The sequence below is a fragment of the Camelina sativa genome, chromosome 10 (assembly GCF_000633955.1).
Source record: "Camelina sativa cultivar DH55 chromosome 10, Cs, whole genome shotgun sequence".
NCBI lineage: Eukaryota > Viridiplantae > Streptophyta > Magnoliopsida > Brassicales > Brassicaceae > Camelina > Camelina sativa.
Window position 1 is genome coordinate 3044475 of NC_025694.1, and position 20997 is coordinate 3065471.

General features: G+C 34.5%; 5 protein-coding genes and 1 long non-coding RNA gene across 9 annotated transcripts in view; 4 read left to right on the forward strand and 2 right to left on the reverse strand.

Moving 5' to 3' along the window:
- LOC104716752 overlaps positions 1-403 on the forward strand; it is an 864-nt gene extending 461 nt beyond the window's left edge. The window contains exon 2 of the mRNA XM_010434182.1: positions 49-403. Coding sequence (XP_010432484.1) covers positions 49-140 — 92 coding nt within the window. The 3' untranslated portion in view covers positions 141-403. The remainder of the gene's footprint in view (positions 1-48) is intronic.
- On the forward strand, positions 1267-3729 carry LOC104716753. The gene is made up of 5 exons (XM_010434183.1): positions 1267-1587; positions 2377-2538; positions 2624-2816; positions 3228-3343; positions 3427-3729. Exons 1-5 carry the CDS (start codon positions 1426-1428, stop codon positions 3460-3462), a joined length of 669 nt encoding a protein of 222 aa, XP_010432485.1. The 5' UTR covers positions 1267-1425; the 3' UTR covers positions 3463-3729.
- Positions 4510-7143, forward strand: LOC104716754 (pollen-specific leucine-rich repeat extensin-like protein 4). The gene has a single exon (XM_010434187.2). The coding sequence runs from the start codon at positions 4658-4660 to the stop codon at positions 6839-6841; it is 2184 nt and encodes a 727-aa protein (XP_010432489.1). The 5' UTR covers positions 4510-4657; the 3' UTR covers positions 6842-7143.
- LOC104716755 lies at positions 9505-10271 on the forward strand. Its single transcript, XR_756138.2, has 2 exons — positions 9505-9780; positions 9882-10271. It is a non-coding gene; the product is annotated as an uncharacterized LOC104716755 (long non-coding RNA).
- LOC109127022 lies at positions 11887-12827 on the reverse strand. The gene has a single exon (XM_019231083.1). The coding sequence runs from the start codon at positions 12612-12614 to the stop codon at positions 12408-12410; it is 207 nt and encodes a 68-aa protein (XP_019086628.1). The 5' UTR covers positions 12615-12827; the 3' UTR covers positions 11887-12407.
- LOC104716756 (serine/threonine-protein kinase SRK2E) lies at positions 16118-19847 on the reverse strand. 4 transcript variants are annotated; one of them, XM_010434189.2, is made up of 10 exons: positions 19257-19847; positions 18021-18095; positions 17826-17927; positions 17693-17746; positions 17515-17607; positions 17345-17437; positions 16983-17124; positions 16825-16892; positions 16490-16688; positions 16118-16395 (listed from the first exon to the last, which is right to left on the reverse strand). In XM_010434189.2, the coding sequence occupies exons 1-10, from the start codon at positions 19425-19427 to the stop codon at positions 16298-16300; spliced, it is 1095 nt and encodes a 364-aa protein (XP_010432491.1). In that variant the 5' UTR covers positions 19428-19847; the 3' UTR covers positions 16118-16297. The 4 variants fall into 4 exon arrangements, with proteins under 4 accessions (XP_010432491.1, XP_019086086.1, XP_010432490.1 ...); XM_019230541.1 differs by having other exon boundaries at positions 16172-16395; positions 16825-16923; positions 17020-17124; positions 19257-19843; XM_010434188.2 differs by lacking the exon at positions 19257-19847 and adding an exon at positions 18415-19002 and having other exon boundaries at positions 16172-16395.

The window sequence follows — 20997 nt, forward strand, 5'->3', positions numbered from 1 at the left end:
TTTTTTTTTTTTTTTTTTTAATGATCTGACGGTGGAGAATTGAAAAAGGTGATGATCCGGAGACGATGAAGCTGAGGTTGAAGCAATGGGCTCAGGTGGTTGCTTGTTCGGTGCGACAATTCTCCGGCGAACCAAATTGATGTTTTCCAATTATGATTAAATGAATTTACTTCTACCATTAAATGAAATTATTATCGCTTGTTTGTTCTGATGTGATGTACAGAGGAATGGCAATTTTGTAATATAGATATATGATTTTAGAAATTCAAATTTTAGAAGCTAATATGGTTAACCAAAATTATAATTTTACTTCTTTCTCCAGTATGTTTTTTTGTTTGCTAATCATATTGTGTGTGTGTGGTAAGAGCCGATTAATGTGGTACTATGTTATATGAATTGTGAATTGGTTGGAAGAATTGTATTTTTTATTTTTCTTTCTCAAACTATTAAAGATATGGATCAAAGGCCTCAAAGCCTTATAGACATATGTATATATATATCTTCAAGTATCACAATTTTGGTTTTTCTTTTGTACGTCAACAAAAAAGGTCCGGCCGTGCATACAATTATTTTTGGAATCGAGACAATAACCTGTTACATTAGTCTTTTGGGGTCGCAATAAGTTAAGCTCCTCTCCGTTGCTACTGTTCCAATTTGAAACTTATTAGTTCTTTTTGGTATGCCGATATCACAAGTGTTTCAGTTTTGATGTCATTTTACAATGAATGTCCGTCGTGTATATGTGGACGGTTGATCGGCTATTTCGTGAAGTTCACAAAATCGTAGCATTTGTTAGTTTGTTACTATGACTTTGGAGTTCAGAGTTCAGAAAATACTTTGTTAAGTTTTTAAATGATACTGCACCATGTTGCAAATTTATTTTTATTAATCAGAGATTAGTCACCTCAAGAAATATTTAGCGTCTGTTCACATACATTGCAAGGATTCTACGATGAGGATGTCATGCTTTAATAGTTTAAAGTATATGAATATTACCAACATTCCCAAAACACGGTATAAAAAAAGATTAAAAGATCCCTTTTAACAACAACTACGTAACTGTTATGGTCAAGTGGTGTTTTCAATTCTACATAATTATCTTGAGTGATTTAAGTGAAAACACGAGATTGTTGCATATTTGTATTAAGATATTTTTATCAGCCACCCTGATGACGTGGCATACTATAACACGTGTAAAAGCGACGCCATGTGGATATTTTCTCTTTCTCTCTTTTTTTTTTCCTTTTTCATCTCTCTCTTTCTATTTCTTCTTCATTCTCGTTACCCTCTCTCTCTCTCTCTCTCTCTCTCTCTTTAAGGTCTCTTTGGCTCTTTCGTAGAAGAACCATTTTTTTTAATCCTAAGGAGAGACGACGCAGATATTATCATTAGTTTTCTTTTGTTTAGGAATCAGAGAGAGGAACGATGGAGAATGATTTCAGGGTGAATATTGTTTCTTTGGAGATGGATCGTGGCGCTGCGGAGGAGGCGTCTTCTGAATCTCATCAGAGCGAGTCGACTCTATCCAACTCGCTCGAGTCCGGTGTCACCGCTGATACCTCTCGTTGCGATGCTGATTCGAAACTGGTAAAAAACCATCACAAAATCTTCCTCTTTGCTTCCCTTTCTAGGTCTCGTTTTTGATTTTTCTATATTATAGTTAGGAGAGTTTCTTAGAATTTGAACTTAGATTCGTATATTAGAAGGAAAAAAAAAAAAAAAATTATACTATATTTTTCTGCTTCTATGGAGATTTTTAGATATTTTTTTTCGTAATGAAATTAGTAAAAAACACACAAACCAAAAATATCTTTGCTTTTTTGGTTTGTTCGTATCGATTTGGAAACTAATTTATTTATGTTAGCTTTTGGTGTTGTTATATATGGGAAGGAAACTTCAGATCTGTTTTACACAGGTTTGTATTCTAAATGCGATTGCTTTGGGTTTCTTTTGTCCCCCCTTATTAGCACAACAAGATGATTTCAAATTTTTCAACAACTCTTTGGACGCCGAGGCTAATCTCTTTGCCTAATCTGATGATCTTGAGATCTATAATTTACCCCTTCAGATATGTATCAATCATAATCCATTTCCAACGGCCAATTCGAAAAATCCTTGCTTTTAAACTAGTAATTATAGTTGGTGATTTGTGGTTGGTACATATACACATACCACACTTTTTTTCATTGTTTGATATGCCTTTGGCTTATTATTGCAATCCTTTTACTAATGCGTTGTGCCAATGAAGTTCTTCTTACATTGTGCGGTAAAAAGTTAAGACTTGTTTCTTTTTTTTTGTTGCAGCTGATTGTAAAATTGGTTGACTAAGTGTGTTGTCTAATGGTTTATTAACATCATTCTCGTTTCCTTTTGCAGGATGAATGTGCTGAGTGGACGAATGAGAAACACAACTCATATCTCGATTATTTGGAGAACTCCTTTGTTAGGCAGTTGTATTCCTTCCTTGGAGGAGAGAATCAGAAGAGACTTTCTAGAACTCGTGATGTGCCGTCTAACTCTCCCAAATCCACTGATCAGGTTCGCGGATTCTCTTGCTATTTCTTTTATGACCTCGTTTGTTCTGTAATCCTTTAGTGAAACTGACAACATTCTTGTTTTGCAGTTTACTGTCTTACAAAATGGCTGCTGGCAAAAGGTTAATTTTGGAAAGAAACTAGCTCATTCCGAGGCGTCTTCTGAGTTTCGTTCTCAAAAAAATACATTAAGAAGCAAGCCTCAAAATTCCAACGGAAACGGTACCTTGGGAACTGCTGTCCAATGTTCAAGGACATGTCATGAAGAAACCAAACACTCAGGTATCCTTTGCTTACCTCGTTTAGTCGAACCCCCTCATGATGAGTTATACGTTTGGCATCTTCCCTTTTTGTCCTTTTCTTCTTCTTATGGTCTTGTACCCAATTAGACTATACTATGTTCATATTGTAAAATCTATTTTAGAATTAGGCGAAAACTTTTGATTAAGTCAGTCCTTAAGTTAACTCTGCATTGGCTTTTAGAAGGCTTTGGTGCTGAACATAGAGTTGATATGACTTGAGGATAATCAAAGAAGTGAAGGACATGTATATGAGATCTGGTCTGCTATCTATTTATCACCCAACCCACACATGAATGTCTTTTGCTTAGAACTTGTGTGCTCGTCTCTCCCTGATGGTAAAATTATGTCTAGTCTAAACTCTGGCCTCCATTGATTTTTCTTCTATCTACAGAGGCGTCAGGTCAAAATTTCAGAGAAGAAGAAGATGAAGAAGAGGAGAAGGGAGAGGTTAGCAGAAAACGCGAAAGAGAAGCAAACAACGATGATAGCTCATTGAAGGAGGACCAGGTAAATATAGATAAAGATCACATACCAAACAACGTCACTTGTGTTGGTGAAGTTTTGCTAAAGAAGCTGCTACATATTCTCAGGTTGTGCCGGTAAGGATGGTGAAGCCCAGAATGTGAAAGCTTTAGGAAGTGTAGATGAATTACTATGAATAGAGATAAAGAATAGAAAGTGTGGGTGACGAATGTGGAGAGGGTTTTGTTTGTTGTATAGAGTGAGGCTAAAGAGAGCCTTATAAAGGGATCTAATGGGATGGAAATAGCATTGGTTTTTTGTGTCTCTTAAATATTGTCTATGCTAACTAGGAAATATTTGGTAGTATTAGTATGATCGGCAAATTTAAATTCTTTTTTTATTTATTTCATATATCATATATACTTTACACCTTCTAGAACATTGTTTCTTTTTTCAAAATGAAATTTATAAATTCTTTTAGTAGTAATTGATTATTTTCTCATCTTACTGTCAAGGTAAATTTACCTTAGAAACATGTACACAATTACAGAACTTATGTCTAGTAAAATGTAACGATTTGCCACGGGGAATGGTATTATACTGCATAGTAATGCGATTTTTTATTTGGATGGCGTTTTATGCGATAAGTTATTGACATGTATAGTCTAACGATTTATATTAGCAATTTAGCCATTCATATTAGCGGAAGTGCAAATTTTTAACCCTTCAGTGAAGTTTGTAAGGATCATGGACTAAACAAGGACGACGTAATCGATGAAATTGCAAGTATAGGAAATGAAAATGTTTGATACTTTTGTTTTCACATCATTCTTAGAAAAAGATTTTTAACTAAGAATTTTTTGGTCATTCTAGGGAATTTGAAATGTTTAGAATAGAGAAGAAACTGCTTATGAGAAAAAGCCAAGGGAGCTCTTGTGAAGAAACATTGAATTTACCATTGTTTGTGTCTTGATCCCTTGGATTTGCATATAAACATCGTTCGTAATCCCTCAGGGGAGGTATCTTGCAGCACACGTGAACTGGTGAGAGACAAATAGGGTTTGTGTCATTGCGTGATGTTCGGTAATGAATCATCTGCCTCTCGTTTTTTGAAGGATGTGTCCTATAATAGTGACCGGTTTTGATTTAGAGAGTCTGCTTTAGCTTTTTTACTTGTTTCTTTTAACCACCATTTCTATTATTGATAATATGTCCTCCGGATCTGAAGCAAAATCCTTAAAATCAAGAGTTGGCCTAATTATAGAAAAAGTATGTTAAGGGAAACCGTTGGTGATTTCAAAATGAAAAACCGTTAGCTTATCAATATAATACAGCTTTGTGTCCTCCTCGAACCCTCTCATGCCCTTCTATAAGCAGCCTTGGGCCTTTTCCAAGGTTTTTGTTTTAGCCATGGCTAAACCTCCGTCCTTTGGCTGCTGCTTCTTCCTCTTATTCTTCTCCTTCTTATCTTCTTCCTTTGTCACATTTGCCTTAACCGATACAGAAGCTGCCTTCATTGTGCAGCGACAGCTCTTAATGTTACCAGAGAATGGCGAACTTCCTGATGACATTGAATACGAGGTTGATCTCAAGGCTACATTTGCCAACACAAGGCTCAAGAAAGCTTACATAGCTCTTCAGGCTTTGAAAAAGGCAATATATTCAGACCCGTTTAACACCACGGGAAACTGGCATGGGTCGCACGTATGTAGCTACACCGGTGTGGTTTGTGCGCCAGCTCTTGATGATTCTGAGGTCACGGTTGTAGCTGGTGTTGACCTCAACGGTGCGGATATCGCAGGGCATTTGCCTGCTGAGCTTGGTTTGATGACGGATGTTGCTATGTTCCATTTGAATTCAAACCGGTTTTGCGGGATTATACCTAAAAGCTTTGAGAAGCTGAAGCTAATGCACGAATTCGATGTCAGTAACAACCGTTTCGTTGGATCTTTCCCTAACGTCGTCCTCTCTTGGCCTGATGTCAAATACTTCGACCTTAGGTTCAACGATTTCGAAGATCAAGTCCCTACTGAGCTTTTCAGGAAACAACTCGACGCCATTTTCTTGAACAACAATAGATTCACCTCGGTGATTCCTGAATCTCTAGGGGAATCTCCGGCCTCGGTTGTGACTTTTGCTAACAACAAATTCACTGGTTGTATCCCTAAGAGTATCGGCAATATGAAGAATCTCAACGAGATTGTCTTTATGGACAATGCTTTGGGAGGTTGTTTTCCGTCCGAAATCGGCAAGTTATCGAATGTAACAGTTTTCGATGCAAGCAAGAACTCGTTCATTGGTCGTCTCCCGACTAGCTTTGTCGGGTTGACCGGTGTGGAGGAATTTGATATCTCCGGGAACAAACTCACAGGACTTGTACCGGATAACATTTGCAAGTTGCCTAATTTGGTGAACTTCACTTACTCGTACAATTACTTCAATGGACAAGGTGGTTCGTGTGTTCCAGGTGGTGCTCGCAAGGAAATTGCATTGGACGACACACGTAATTGCTTGCCTGCTCGACCTGACCAACGATCTTCCCAGGAATGTGCTGTCGTGATTAACCGCCCAGTTGATTGTAGCAAGGACAAGTGTGCTGGTGGCGGAGGTGATGGCTCTTCAACTCCATCGGAACCATCGCCGGTTCCATCTACGCCGGTTCACAAACCATCGCCAGTTCCAACTACACCGGTTCACGAACCATCGCCAGTATACAAACCATCGCCGTTTCCAACTACGCCGGTTCACAAACCAGCGCCAGTTCCAACTACTCCGGTTCAAAAACCATCGCCGGTTCACAAACCATCTCCAGTTCCAACTCCGGCAGTTCCATCTCGGCCGGTTCAAAAACCACAACCGCCAAAAGAGTCACCGCAACCGGATGATCCTTATGATCAATCTCCAGTGACGAAAAGGCGCAGCCCTCCTCCACCTCAATCACAACCTCCGCTGGTTCATTCTCCGCCTCCGCCTCCTGTGCACTCTCCGCCACCACCGGTACACTCTCCACCACCGCCGGTGCACTCTCCGCCACCACCGGTTCAATCTCCGCCACCGCCTGTTCACTCTCCACCACCGCCGGTGTATTCGCCACCGCCGCCGCCTGTCTACTCTCCCCCACCTCCCGTCTTTTCGCCACCGCCGCCAATCTACTCCCCGCCGCCACCACCGGTCCATTCGCCACCGCCACCTGTTCACTCGCCACCACCCCCTCCGGTTCACTCCCCGCCGCCACCGGTTCACTCTCCGCCGCCACCAGCACCTGTTAACTCACCGCCACCACCGGTCTTGTCTCCTCCAGCTAACCCGCCAAAGGCCAGTCCACCACAACAGACACCAGTCAAACCGTCGCCATCGCCAGTCCAACCTTCACCAACACCAACGGTCTTTTCGCCACCGCCGTCACAATCTCCGCCAAGACCACCGAAGATCAACTCCCCAACGGCTCAAGCACCAGCTCCAAGTGATGATGATTTCACCATACCAACGTTCATCGGCCACCAATACGCATCCCCACCGCCGCCAATGTTCCCAGGCTACTAATATCAGTCGGAAGAGAAAAGAAGAAGAAGAAGTCTATATATGAGTAGCAGCAGCTCTGCATCGTCTTTGGACTATTTTGTAAACAAATAAGAAAAAAATTGAGGAAGAAGAAGAGAAACGGTAAAAAAGAAGATGCAAAAAAAGAAAGAAGGGTAATGTAAAAAGAGTTGTTGTTGTTACAACAGGTCGCATATATTTATTTTGTACATCACAACTTCTTATGGTCGATTAAACTTCTAAGCAAAAGAGTTTGTTTTCACACTCTTCTCTTCTTCTAAGTTACTATCTAATGGTTTATCATTTTAGTAACTCTTTTTACCTATGAATGAACTTTGGAACAAACCAACTAGCAAGATCGATTTTTCTTAACAACTGATTAAATTAAAAGTCTCAGCGTCGAGTTATATTACAAAAAAAAAAAACAGTGAAAAACAATAAGAGAACTCCCGTAGTGAAACTGAAAATTGACTTGTTATTATTGGGCCTAAAGCTGGGCTTATATAACTTTCCTTTCTCATATAAACCCACCCATTTTTAGAAAACAACTTTTCGTAGCCCTATTTATTGGATTCGACAAAGTTACAAAACAAAGAAGAACATTTAGAGAAAGCTTTTTTGTCTTTACGTCAATGACTCTCAAACTGTATCTGCCTCAATTCTCGTCCATGTTCAGTTAGTATCATTAATTGTTTCCGTGACCATCCATCCTCTTTTGGAATTGCAGATATCTGTACGTATTTAATTATTTTATTTTAACAGAATTTTTTTTTTTTAAATAAAACCAAAAAAGGACTAGATTATTACATAATATGTACTAATATAATGGGTCTGATGGGTGCTGTGCATCAAATTATACAGAAAAACTTAAGTTGTTACTTAATACTTGTAAATAAAAAAAAGTTGTACATAAAAACTATTCAAAAAATTGAAAGTAAAACTTTTGGTAAAGTTTTTGTGATTGATAAATTTTAAAACTGTATATTTGTACAGTTTTGTAAATAGTTACCAATCAGTACGGATATACTCCTTTTAATACTGACATTAATTATATTTTGACCTACTATGTTAAGGGAATCTGATTCGCAACACCTAATCCAATGTCTTAAATCTTAATTGCAACGTTTATTCTCTCGAAATATGAACACACAAAAAGATACTTCCTCTCTCTCACAAAAATTAATGTTTTGGGATATTTTTTTGTCCCACAAAGATTGATGTTTTGTTCACTTCAAAAATTAATCATTGAAAATATTTAAATTTTTTGAATTGTTATTGGTTTATATTTTCTCTCTCTACCAAAAAATAATTATAAATTAATTTATAAATAAAAACTAAAATTTTTCTTAATATGTGTGAAAGTGTCAAAACATCAATTTTTGTGAAACAGAGGGAGTACTATTTTAATTGATAAAGACATCACTGTTTTTGTAGTATTATTACCAGCCAACTAACTCATTAATGTGAGATGCTGTTGTGTTACGTTACTTTCATCTTAATATATACTCCCTCCGATCCAAAATACAGTATAGGATGTTTTAACTAAAGCACACAAATTTAGAAGACTTTACTTTTAATAAGTTCAACCAATCAGAAACAATAATGCATAATATAAAATACTCAACTAATCTAAAAGTTGCATAGAAATTTAAAAATATCCTATATTATGAAATAAAAAACTTCTCTAAAACATCTTATATTTTGAAACGGAGGAATCATATTTTTTTGGCATATCGGCATGCACAATTTTGTAATGGTGAATTATGAAAACTTTATTATATACGCATTGCTTTCTGTAGAAACTTGAACTACGTAGTCTGATCTGTTATATGTATGTATGTATATAATGTTCCGACTGCTTTTGGTTTTTGGGGTTTCAAGTCTCTCTCTACTCTCTAGGATGAGGGATCGATGAATATACGTAGTACAGTACTAGCTTGCAAGGCATGGGCTCGACCAACAAAGCTAGCTAGTTCTCAAGCACTAAACCATTATATTTTGTAACATAATCATCAAATGTGGTATGTATAAAATAAAAATGTCAATCTGATCCGATAGTAAATAATGCAAGCAGAGTCAACTCATCGTAAGCCAACCAACTCGTTTTCAAATGGTCAGCTATGGTCAGGTATCAACTAAATTTTATAATATGTTTCGCAGCAAAAAAAATTAATGTACGTTGAGAAAGACATGACAAGTGCATTAAGTTTTAAGTTAACAACTACTCTCGCCCAACTTTAAATAATTGAGTTTGTTCCCACCGGATTAGCTTTTGGTATTTAATTAACGTTTGAAAGATGAAAGTGTTAACTCTCTAACCATAACTTTCAATACCGAACACTACAAGAAAACATGGTGAAACCCTACCAAATTTCCTACAAAAATTTTGGTAAGAGAATTTTCCTACAAAAGACTTACGAATATTTTACGAAAAACAGTTGTTGTAGGGAATTAGTATGAAATTTTCTACAAACTATAATCGTAAGAAAGTCGTAGGAAATTTCCTACGAAATTCTTTCAAAATCTAGAGTCATAAGAAAATTTATAAGAAAATGGAAGGAATTAAATAAGAATCAAAGCGGTATAAATTTAATAAGAAATTTTTTTTCCAATTTCCTACAAAAACTGTATCGAAACAATTTCGTAATAAAAATGGTAAGAAACTTTTCTTACCAATTTCTTACTAAATTTATTTCCTACTAATTTCCTGTAAAAAAAAATTACCTTCAGAATTCCTACAAACTAAATAAACCTAATCTATTTTCTCCCCTTAAAAATATTTCACGCCTCCACCCAAACTTAGATCTGGAGGGTATTCGTCTCTTACATTTTTTTCTTCTTTTGGGTGAGTTCTTCTCTTCGCGTGAAGCGTTGTTGGCAGTTTCTCACTTGATTTGCAGTCACCAGCGTCCTCATCACCAATCTCACGGCTGGATTCACTGGTATGTCTCTTCAGATCTGACCGATCTTCATCGAAAATGTAAATTTGGATCGCTTGTGCTGGAAACCCTTACTTATGTAAATGTATTTGGTTCATTTGCAGAGAAAGTCGCCAAGAACTCCAAGTTTGTCCAACAACACAGGCGGTAATTTCTTCATCTTTCGATCAAGGATTCTGTTCCGGAAAAACGTCGCTCTCATGAGCTTAATCCCAGCGGCGGTGTAGCTTGGATAGCGGCTCTGATGTGGTGAGGCCAGTAAGCTGCAGCGAGGAAACTAAAGAATCTATGGCAAGGAAGCTAAGGAATCTATGGCAAGGATGGAAATCCTCACAGAGGTGATACTTTCTCCGACATCGGAGATGGGTGGTTTATTTCAGTTTAGGACGGTTTGTAGTCCTAATTAACCATACCAGTTGGATTGATTTGGTTATGTTATATGTTTAAAAGAATAATAATTTGATATAAATGAATTTATATTTCTTTTAGATTAATTATATATATGTATTATTCAAATTAATCATTAATGATAATTTTATTTTTATTCAATTTCGGAATTAATATTATTATTGGAAAAAAAATATTTTATATATTATTTATTAATTTGGTAGAAAATCATAGGAATCTCACCAGAATATTTTGGTAGAAAACTAGAAGGAAACATATGGTAGGAAAATTGTAATATATATTTGGTAGGAAAATAGTAAGAATGATTTTCTTAGGAATATTTGGTAGGAAAATAGTTAAAAAGTTTTTTTCCATTTTTCTACAAAATTTTTACGAAAACGTTTTGGTAGGAAATTGGTAAAACCGATTTCCTACGAAATTTCTACCAAAACCGATTTTCTTCGGGCTATTACCTCCAACATTTTTTTGTAGGAAAATGTAAGGAAACACGTGTTTCTTTCTACTTTCCTTCGAAATCTGCAGTAGGAAAATCAAATGTTTTCTTGTAGTGTAATCTTAATAAAACTACACTTTCCAAATGAAAAAAAAAAATAGATATGTACTACATTTTTTTTTTTTTTTGTGTACTACATTTTCCATTTCACCTAAACTACAGCTTCAATTACTTGGACTTTTCATTGGGTTGGATATCAAATTAGATACGTGTGTTATATATAGCGTAAATCTTAGTTCTTAAAAAAAACTTTCAATTTGAAGATTACGAGTTTGAATTTGGAAGGTGAAAAAGAGGAATGAACAAATATGGCAATATATAATTACAACCGTCATCATCTGCAACATGATAAAGACGCATCGTGGTAGACTCTAGATCTTAAACCCAAATCCAATTCACCGGCTGTTGCTATCTTTAGCGTCACCTCACACCTGACACTACACATAATGTTTTTTTTTTTTTTTGTTTCTTGGTGATATATAAACCTACCTACATCGCACTGGGGGTCAAAATCTTTCAACCTTAAAACATAATTCGTATTTACGTTGTATTTGATACGTAAAAGTCCTTTCTGTGAAAAGTTTTAATAATCCATCATAAAAATTACAATTGCACCCCTGGAAAAACGTTTTTTATTCATCAGATTTCGTTATAAACTATTCTGCAAGTTATTAATTAATTTACATCTAATGCTAACAATGACAAATTGTATGATTTTATTGCATCAATAATATCCTAATATATAAAAAAAAGTTTTTATTGTTTTTCTTAATAATGTAATATTGTAAAGTAGAGATTAAAGAAAAACATTAGATAAGTACATATGTTTAGTACTATTTTCGTGACATACAATGAACTTGGACGCATATGTACTAAACATATATACATATCTTCTCACGGTGAAAGGGATTTATATATATACCCGTTTTTCTTTTTTCTTTTTTTTTTGTTCAAAGAAATGTATATACGAAAAACAAGATGAAGATAATGGCCGAAGTATACAAATTACAAAAACAAAAAACTATATTTTAAGTAAACGAACTAAACATTTAAACATGTATATTCCTTAATTACATATGTAAAAAAAAAATCTTTTGAAAATTGTGGAGCTTTGAAGGGGATATTATTGCGAATTATTTTAATAGAGGTAAACCCCAAGACAAGACAATTGCACAAATGCCTAGTTAGTTACTACTGATCATTACGGGGAATATAATGGGATAGTATATATTAACCGATTTAACGAACCATGTTCAGTTTCTACAGTTTTATTTCTTCTTCTTTCCAAATATAAGAAAAAGTCCAGGTTCAAACCCCAGAACACCAAGGCATCTCCCAAGACTAATCAAGATTGCCATGAAGAAGTACATAAGGAAAGAAACATATGAAAACATTAACAATTTTTTTGGTTGAACCTGGACTTAGCTTAGGGGGCAAACTGTTTCCGCTGCACGTCTTAATATTCTTCAACCCAATTGCGTGTATTACTTGGTTTGTTATTTTTTATTTTTATCCTGCAAATTGTTTGCTTACACGATATTAATCCAGAAAAAAAAAGAAAGAAAAGAAAAAGAGTTCAATAGAAAGCTGCAAATCTGATTTTTACAAAGTAGAATCAACAAGAGTAACACCTAATTATATATCTACAACCAAAACAAAAAAAAAAGTAATAAAGAAGAAGAAGAAAAGGAGAAAGAAGCAGAATATAAAATTTCATGTTTCTTAATATTCAAGGGAAAAATCCAAAGAGGAATGGAGAAGGGTGAGAAGCGGGATAAGGGACGAGGCCATGGCGGATGAGACGCGGAGGTGTACGAGCACGGTGGTGGTTGAGGTTTTGCCGCATAACAATTTGGACGGCTTCAGCCACCACCACCACGAACTCCATACCTATCTTCATTAGCTCTATACACAGCTCTATCCTTTTTATCACCATTTTTTTTTCTCTGTTTCTTTTTTTCTTCCTTTCTTTTCTTTCAAACTCTCTCTCACTTCATCTTTCTTTCTATTTATTTATATCTATAATCTTCAGATGACGACGTCCCCACTCCAAATGATATTGTTATGTATATAATTTTTTTTTGGTTTTGTTTTGTTATGATAGAGACTAACAAAAAAATAGGAAGAATCATTTTGAAATTTTATTCACATGACAAATTTGAAGTTGCCATATATATATATATATATATCTATTATATATTAAATTTATAAGTTTGTAAGATTAATATTTGCAAATTTCTCTAAAAATTTGGGGTATGGAGCGTGTGACTTTTGAACGCTCCGAAAGGACGAGCTTTTTCTTTTAACCCACGCGAGACTCTCTCTCTCTCTCAAAACGACCGACAATATTCAATGAAACGAGATCTGAAATGCATTTACCCGAATTCCGTATTGCACGTATAGTTTAAAAAAAAAAAAAATTATAGTACTAATGTTTTCACTATTTTTTTAGGCCTCCGCATAAAAACCGTACCCGAATATCCAATCCGGAACCCGATCCGAAAAATCGGGTTTGGGTTGGGTACGGGTTTGCCTATAAAACCCTATTGGGTTCTATTTTCTAATATCTGTGGGTTCGAGTTAGGGTCGGGTAATATCCGGTACCCATTTGGGTACCCATTAAACCCGAACATATAAACATATTTATAATATTTATCATTAATATAATGCAATTACCCCAAAATTATGATTATAATTTTGAATATTTCATTTAATTTTATACCTAAATATCAAAAATAATCAAAATATCTAAAATATTTTGTTATGTAAGTCAAAATTTAACTAAATTTATTTAAATTTAATTATATTTTTTGGGTACCCGGTAGTTCGGGTACCAATCGAGTTCTAAAATTTGTAATCCAAACCGACCCGAATCCGATAGTACCCAAACCAAACCGAACCCATATATCTAAAAATACCTAATGGGTTCTATTTTTCTAAACCCATTTACCCGAATCCGAATGGGTAATATCCGAACCCGAACGGGTTACCCGAATGCCCAGCCCTAATTTTTTTACTTGGCAGTTTAATGATTTTTACTTATTTTTGGATTTAATGCCTCCACTTTCTTTTGGTAATTTTTCACTTATTTTTGGATTTAATATATCCAATCATATATATTCTTAATTCTTCGATGTATCTCATTAATTGTAAGATTCATATTTGAAATAAGTGTTTTCAACTAATTAAAAAGCAATTATCTTCGTCTCAGACTCTCAGTTATAAATTATCTAAACTCACCAACAAAAAAAGTTATTTACATGTGACTTGAGTGAAATATACTTCTCCGACATATTGGAAAGTAAAAGCGAAAATTCAACTACTTTTTTTGAGCAGATATGATAGTTTAAGTTTTGATTTTAACTCACCGAAAATAAAAGAGAATGTAACTTGAACAAGATTAGGTCTCTATTAGCTTGTCCTAATCGTTTCCGTATATACTCAACAGCAGGACAAGCGGTCGCATCCTCCTCATAATAGAGAATTAGAGATCTCTCCCCCACACTACGATGTCGAATAAGCCAAGGGCATACAGCACATATACTACAGAAATATATTAGTCCTTTTCAAGCAAGTCATTCATTTTTTATCAAAAGGACCATGCCAATAATGTACTTGATTTGTATGAATATCAACATCTTTTTTATTGAACTATACATTTTCATTATTTATATTTGTTTAGAAACACCCATCAATTGTCCAAGTCTTTTGTTATGTGACAAAGAAAAAAAAACATAAAATTGTAGCTATATAATCGTACGGTTAATAAAAATTGTAACAATATGGATATGGAATTATGAAATGAATAGATATTTTGTATCAATTTTACCACATTAGTATTTTTACCTATTTAATTGGATTTTAAGTAAAATATTTTGGTTCAGCCGATTGTGGAGGGACTTGAAGGCTGATAAAGTGTCAACACCAGTGAGCAACCCTGCAATGGCAAACTGCAGGGCTAGTCTGGCAGTAAATAAGAGACAGTTGATGTTTTGACTAGTTACAATTTTGTTTTAGTGACAAATCTTTCGCAAATTACAATGGATTCATATGATTCATTTGCTACAAATTATATATTTTTAATATCTGTAAAACTCTTCAAAATTCAGAAATAGTAATTTTTGTATTTTTTTAATCTTTATTGTTTAATTAATTTGTTTTGGACAAAAAAACAAAATGTTGTTTTAGTAATTTCTTTTACTAATTTTATACATATGAATGATTTATGTTTTCAGTGTGAAATCTGAGTAAACTTTGTCATAAATTAAATTCTGTTTAAATTCAAAGTACTATGCGTTTAAATTACACTCAAATTCCATTGACATTATGTAGAGTTTTGTAATGAAAGTAAAACCCTAATAAAAAAAACATAATCCCACAAGTGTCCTTGGAAATCTTGTCAAAATCGTTAATTTCTCATACCGAACGTCCAATTCGATATTTGTGCGACTTACAATAGACTAAGACTTCGGTCTTTTACCCTTGTCCAAAAGGGGGGAAAACCTATACCGAGAGTGAATAGGTCAAATGAATGGTGCAAACAAATAGTTGCGAGTAAGAGAAAATAACGAAGATAAGAAGACAACAATGACATGATATCAGTTGATAAGGCAGACAGATCTTATCTATAGCTCAAAATAATTCAGGTTATGTTACAGTAACAGGAGACACTGTCACATAGGTCGACCATGTATGCATGCTTCAATATTTTATTTTAATCAAAAACATCGTAATTGCCTATTTTCTTCTTCCCTTTCTTTGCATAATAAACACAATGTATAATACTATTAGTATAAAGTAGGAATAATAATACTCCTGATTTAGTACTATTAAGTTATTAACAGAGCAAAAACGAAGCTGTGACTGTGTGAGTAAGCGCATTAACTCACCTTCTAATTTGAGCCAATTTACCGTACGTGCGTCCAGTATTTAGTATCATATGACAAAATTTAAATAAATAATTGGGGTCTCTAATAATTAATATGCATGAAATGTGATCTGCCTACATTTATGCGGGTTTTGACTTTTTTTTTATATATATAGTGAAAAATGAAAACATCATCGCATTTAGCTTCAATTATTACGTTATTAGGAGTAGATTTAGTAGACACGCTCATCTACATATTACAGAATATCGATTTATTTCTGTTTTGCTTAGTATATTCGATGTAGCCTAGTTGTTAACTTTTGTTTGAGACTGATATCACTTTGCCTTTGTTCAACTAATCGGATTTTATAACTGTGAGACAATATTAAAATTACTACATATATCTAATAAAAGCAAAGAAAAAAAAAACATGTCTAAAGAACTAACATCAAAATGAATCAGTAATAAAATAAATAGCTTGTAAACAAAACTTCTTTTTTCTTTTTTGAACAAAAGTAAATAAACTACTGGTTCCATATATAGTTTTCCAAGCAAAAGCATTCAAATACCAATTGATGAAAATGTTTTTTTTTTCTTTTCAAGTTTTGTTTAGAAACACCCGTCGATTGCATATCAAAGATTCAAAGTGTCCCCATTAACAAAGTTGGGACAATCTCAATAGCATACAAGACACCTTATTCTTCAACTTTTTTTGTTATTACATTTTTGTAGCAGAAACCATAGAGGTGGTATCACATTGCATACACAATCTCTCCGCTACTGTCTATGTCAAGGTCATCGAGGTCGCTCTCTAGGTCTTCCTCCATTTCGTCATCTATGTCCAAGCTTCCTGTTTATCCAAATAATGAGAAGTTTTTTTCAAACATGGAGAAGGTAAGAAAAAAGACAAGAAATGGAAAATTTTATGTTTTGTATTGTTTCACCTGTGAGATAATGGTTCAGATTCTGAGTGCCTGCAGGAGGAACAGTTGCTTCTGCAATGATTTGCATGATCTCTTCTATGCTTTGTCCCGGTTGATCCGATTCATCAAACTGACTGTTTAATGTGTTATCGTTCATGAGATCTGCAGGTAGATTCTTCAGAAACCATTCGTGGTTGCTTATTTCAGGAATTGATATCCTCTGTCAAGAAACCAACCAAGATTAGCCAATTCAGCAAACACATTAATAAACATACAAAATGCAAGCAGCTTGTTTCAATCATACTATAAAGAACATTGATTAGAGGTGTGTATATATGCTTTGGGGGTAGTTATACCTTTGCAGGGTCAGCAACGAATATTCTGGAGATCAAATGGCGACATTCAGGAGATATGTGAACATAATCCGGAATAGCGTACTGAACATTCAGGATTCTCTGAGCAAGAACATAACAGATTGTTTAGATAGCAAGAAAGCACAGAGTCCATTACTTACATGTTTCAACTATTAAAGCATGAAGAAAGACTCTCACATGTATAGTTTTCCTGAAATTCTTTGGCTCCTCGGGATCTTCGAAAGGATATGCTCCAACAAGCATGACGTACAGAGTTACCCCACATGACCAAACATCTGCAACCTGACCAATTATGAATGCATTTGACCAATTCAAGAATGATAAATTTTTCAAATAGCTCTCTTCACCAAAATGCTTTAAGAGCAAAGATACTCAACGAGATTGTTTTCATCAAGAAAAAGCATTTTTCTCCTATATGTATAGAGCAAGAAAGATTTGTTTGTTTGTAGAATATATGGTTACTATACTCGTTAGTCGTCTGGGAACTATGATTATAAAGTACCTTTCCATCATATTCTTTCTTTAGTAAAACCTCGGGAGCGATATAAGCAGGAGTTCCAACAGTTGATTTTGGCTGTGAATGTAACACAGAGGACTGAAGAAAAACACACACAAAGCTTAAAGTCACAGTAAAAAGTATAGTTTTTGAAATGGTTGACAAAGAAAAGATACCTTAGAATATCCGAAATCACAAATCTTTAGTCGAGGAGCCGGGCTACCATCTAATAAGGTATTCTCAAGCTTTAAATCTCGGTGACATACTTGCTACAACATAAAATTTAATCACTTGAGTCAGCCCTTTTTCACAGAGGATGAAGCATTGATTTTGAAAATGAACATTTCTCATTACCATAGCATGACAGTAACTAACTCCTGAAATGAGCTGTTGGAAGAAGAACCTTGCCTACAAGGTAATATTACCCTCAGTATTTTGAATCTTACATTAACGATCAATCTAAAAAGAGAGACAAGAGAGAATAAACCTCGTCTTCGCTGAAGCGGCCTGCATTGCAGATTCGCTCGAAGAGTTCTCCTCCAGATGCATATTCCATAACAATGGCTAAATGGGTCGGAGTTAATATGACCTGAAGCAAACATGAGAAATAAATATAGAATTTACTTTCTCTTGAATGTTAGTTAGTAGTAAGTAAACAGCTTAAAGGGACTTGAAAACAAACCTCTTTGAATCTTACGATATTTGGATGTCTTAAGGACCTGTGGTTTATTATCTCCCTTTTTACATTTTCATCTATCTGTAGTAAATTCAAAAAAAAATCTCCTACCATTAATATCAAGTTCAATATTCGAATTATCATAATTCCATAGCATCAAAAACACCTACAGCCTTTAAAACAACATTAGACAACACAGACAAAAAAAACAGAGCATGCAGAACAGAGAAACCATTTACTCATGTCAGCATCAATAATCAAAAGTTCAAAACCATTCATGACATAAGCAATCATGATTGGATGATGAGAACAAAAAAAATGGAATCTTTGAATTCAAGAACCTAGAGAGGAGTTGAAACATAAAAGTAAAACAGTTTTGGTAAAGGAGAAAGAAACTGACCTTCTCACCTCTCTCGATATATTTAACAGCAACAAGCTCGTTACTTTGCTTGTCTCTCATCAATCTCGCAACTCCAAAGTTACCGGAGCCAATATCTTTGACGAGCTCATACCTATCGCTATCGTGCATAATCGGCAAATCCATTGGACCACTCACTGCTGGTCGATCCATTTTTTTTACCTCTTTCCGCTGTCTCTCTGCAACTAGCTACAATCTCTGCCTCAAGAAGAGTAATTTTTTTCTAATCTAACGTCACCTCGACATCCGAGGAAATGAAAAACGGGTGTGACGTGTAGTAACTTGAGCCGTTGAGAGGAGGGAAGGACTAGTGGGGTGATCAATTTATAGTTGTAAGAAAGAGACGTTTCAGAGACCCGTGAAGTATCTAACCAACAACAAGTGGGTTTCTTGAGATCTTTTTTTTTTGTTCCTTTGATCGCTCGATGATGAAGACCAAAGAAGAAGAAAAGGGCTCGTGATCTTGAGCTCTGTTTCTCTCTCTCTCTCTCTATCTATCTATCAGCTCTCGTTTCCTCTCACCGTATATAAAAAGAGAACAGCTTTCTCTGCTCTGTTTAAACCACAGCTTGAAGTAAGCTAATACAACAAAACATATGAGAGAGAGTTTCGCTTTTGTTTAGTTATGATTTGTCAAAGTATGGGGTCATTGAGTGTAATGACGGATGTACCCTTCTACTTACAACGTTTTCTGACAAACAATGGGCATTCTACTCTCTGTAATAATTAAATACTAATAGTACAAGTGTATAACAAAACAATTAATTTCGATTTTAATATGAAGTTATGAACTCTGAACTTAATTTTAAGTNAAAGAAACTGACCTTCTCACCTCTCTCGATATATTTAACAGCAACAAGCTCGTTACTTTGCTTGTCTCTCATCAATCTCGCAACTCCAAAGTTACCGGAGCCAATATCTTTGACGAGCTCATACCTATCGCTATCGTGCATAATCGGCAAATCCATTGGACCACTCACTGCTGGTCGATCCATTTTTTTTACCTCTTTCCGCTGTCTCTCTGCAACTAGCTACAATCTCTGCCTCAAGAAGAGTAATTTTTTTCTAATCTAACGTCACCTCGACATCCGAGGAAATGAAAAACGGGTGTGACGTGTAGTAACTTGAGCCGTTGAGAGGAGGGAAGGACTAGTGGGGTGATCAATTTATAGTTGTAAGAAAGAGACGTTTCAGAGACCCGTGAAGTATCTAACCAACAACAAGTGGGTTTCTTGAGATCTTTTTTTTTTGTTCCTTTGATCGCTCGATGATGAAGACCAAAGAAGAAGAAAAGGGCTCGTGATCTTGAGCTCTGTTTCTCTCTCTCTCTCTCTATCTATCTATCAGCTCTCGTTTCCTCTCACCGTATATAAAAAGAGAACAGCTTTCTCTGCTCTGTTTAAACCACAGCTTGAAGTAAGCTAATACAACAAAACATATGAGAGAGAGTTTCGCTTTTGTTTAGTTATGATTTGTCAAAGTATGGGGTCATTGAGTGTAATGACGGATGTACCCTTCTACTTACAACGTTTTCTGACAAACAATGGGCATTCTACTCTCTGTAATAATTAAATACTAATAGTACAAGTGTATAACAAAACAATTAATTTCGATTTTAATATGAAGTTATGAACTCTGAACTTAATTTTAAGTACTTAATTTTATGAAGTTAGCATCTTCATAATATAATCATTTGTAATATTTTATTTATTTATTGATATCTTATTGTAAATAACTAGCTATTTTTTAATAAAAATAAAATGTTATTTATTTTGTAGATTAACTATATTAATAACTGATATTTAATTTGTATTTTTTAAAATGTACAACCTTACAAATACATATATATATTAGTTAGTGTAAAAAGTATTTTGTTTGAGGTTTATTATTATAGGAACTATAACATACAATTAAATATTGTGTAATTATAAAATTAATAAAATTAATTCATATTGTTTTGTAAAATTGGAAATTAAATATTAATTAATTAAGGGAAATTTTATTATGAAGGGAAATCTTGTTTTCCAAAATCAAAACTTATTATTAATTACTTAAATGAAAAACAAATTAATAATTAATGTCAATAGCATGTTTGTAAATAGATATGAACTTCAAGATTTATTTACTAAATGTCTCCAAAAATGTATATATAGATATAGATATGACAGAGATTGTTTTTAATTGACTAAAAATTATTGAAATGGTAAGAGAGATAACAATAAGAGATTTTGAATTAATTTTTCATCAATGTTTTTCGAGAAAATAAAATAAAATTATAAAATGAAAAAAAAAAGAAGTTTTAAATCTCAGAATTAGTTGTTCAATTAGTATAGTATCTACATTATAATAAATTCACTACTACATAGTAACCCAAAAATCCCCAAATTTATGGCTAATGGCTAATCATGGAAAACCACTACTACTCATGTATTTATGGCCACTAAAAAGATTTGCTTTCTATTTCGGTATATAAAAAGGGGTTTCACATTTAAAAATAGAAAAAAAAGAAAAAAAGGTTACCACAAATGTCGAGATGTTGTTGGCTATTTTGTCAGATCTCCACCT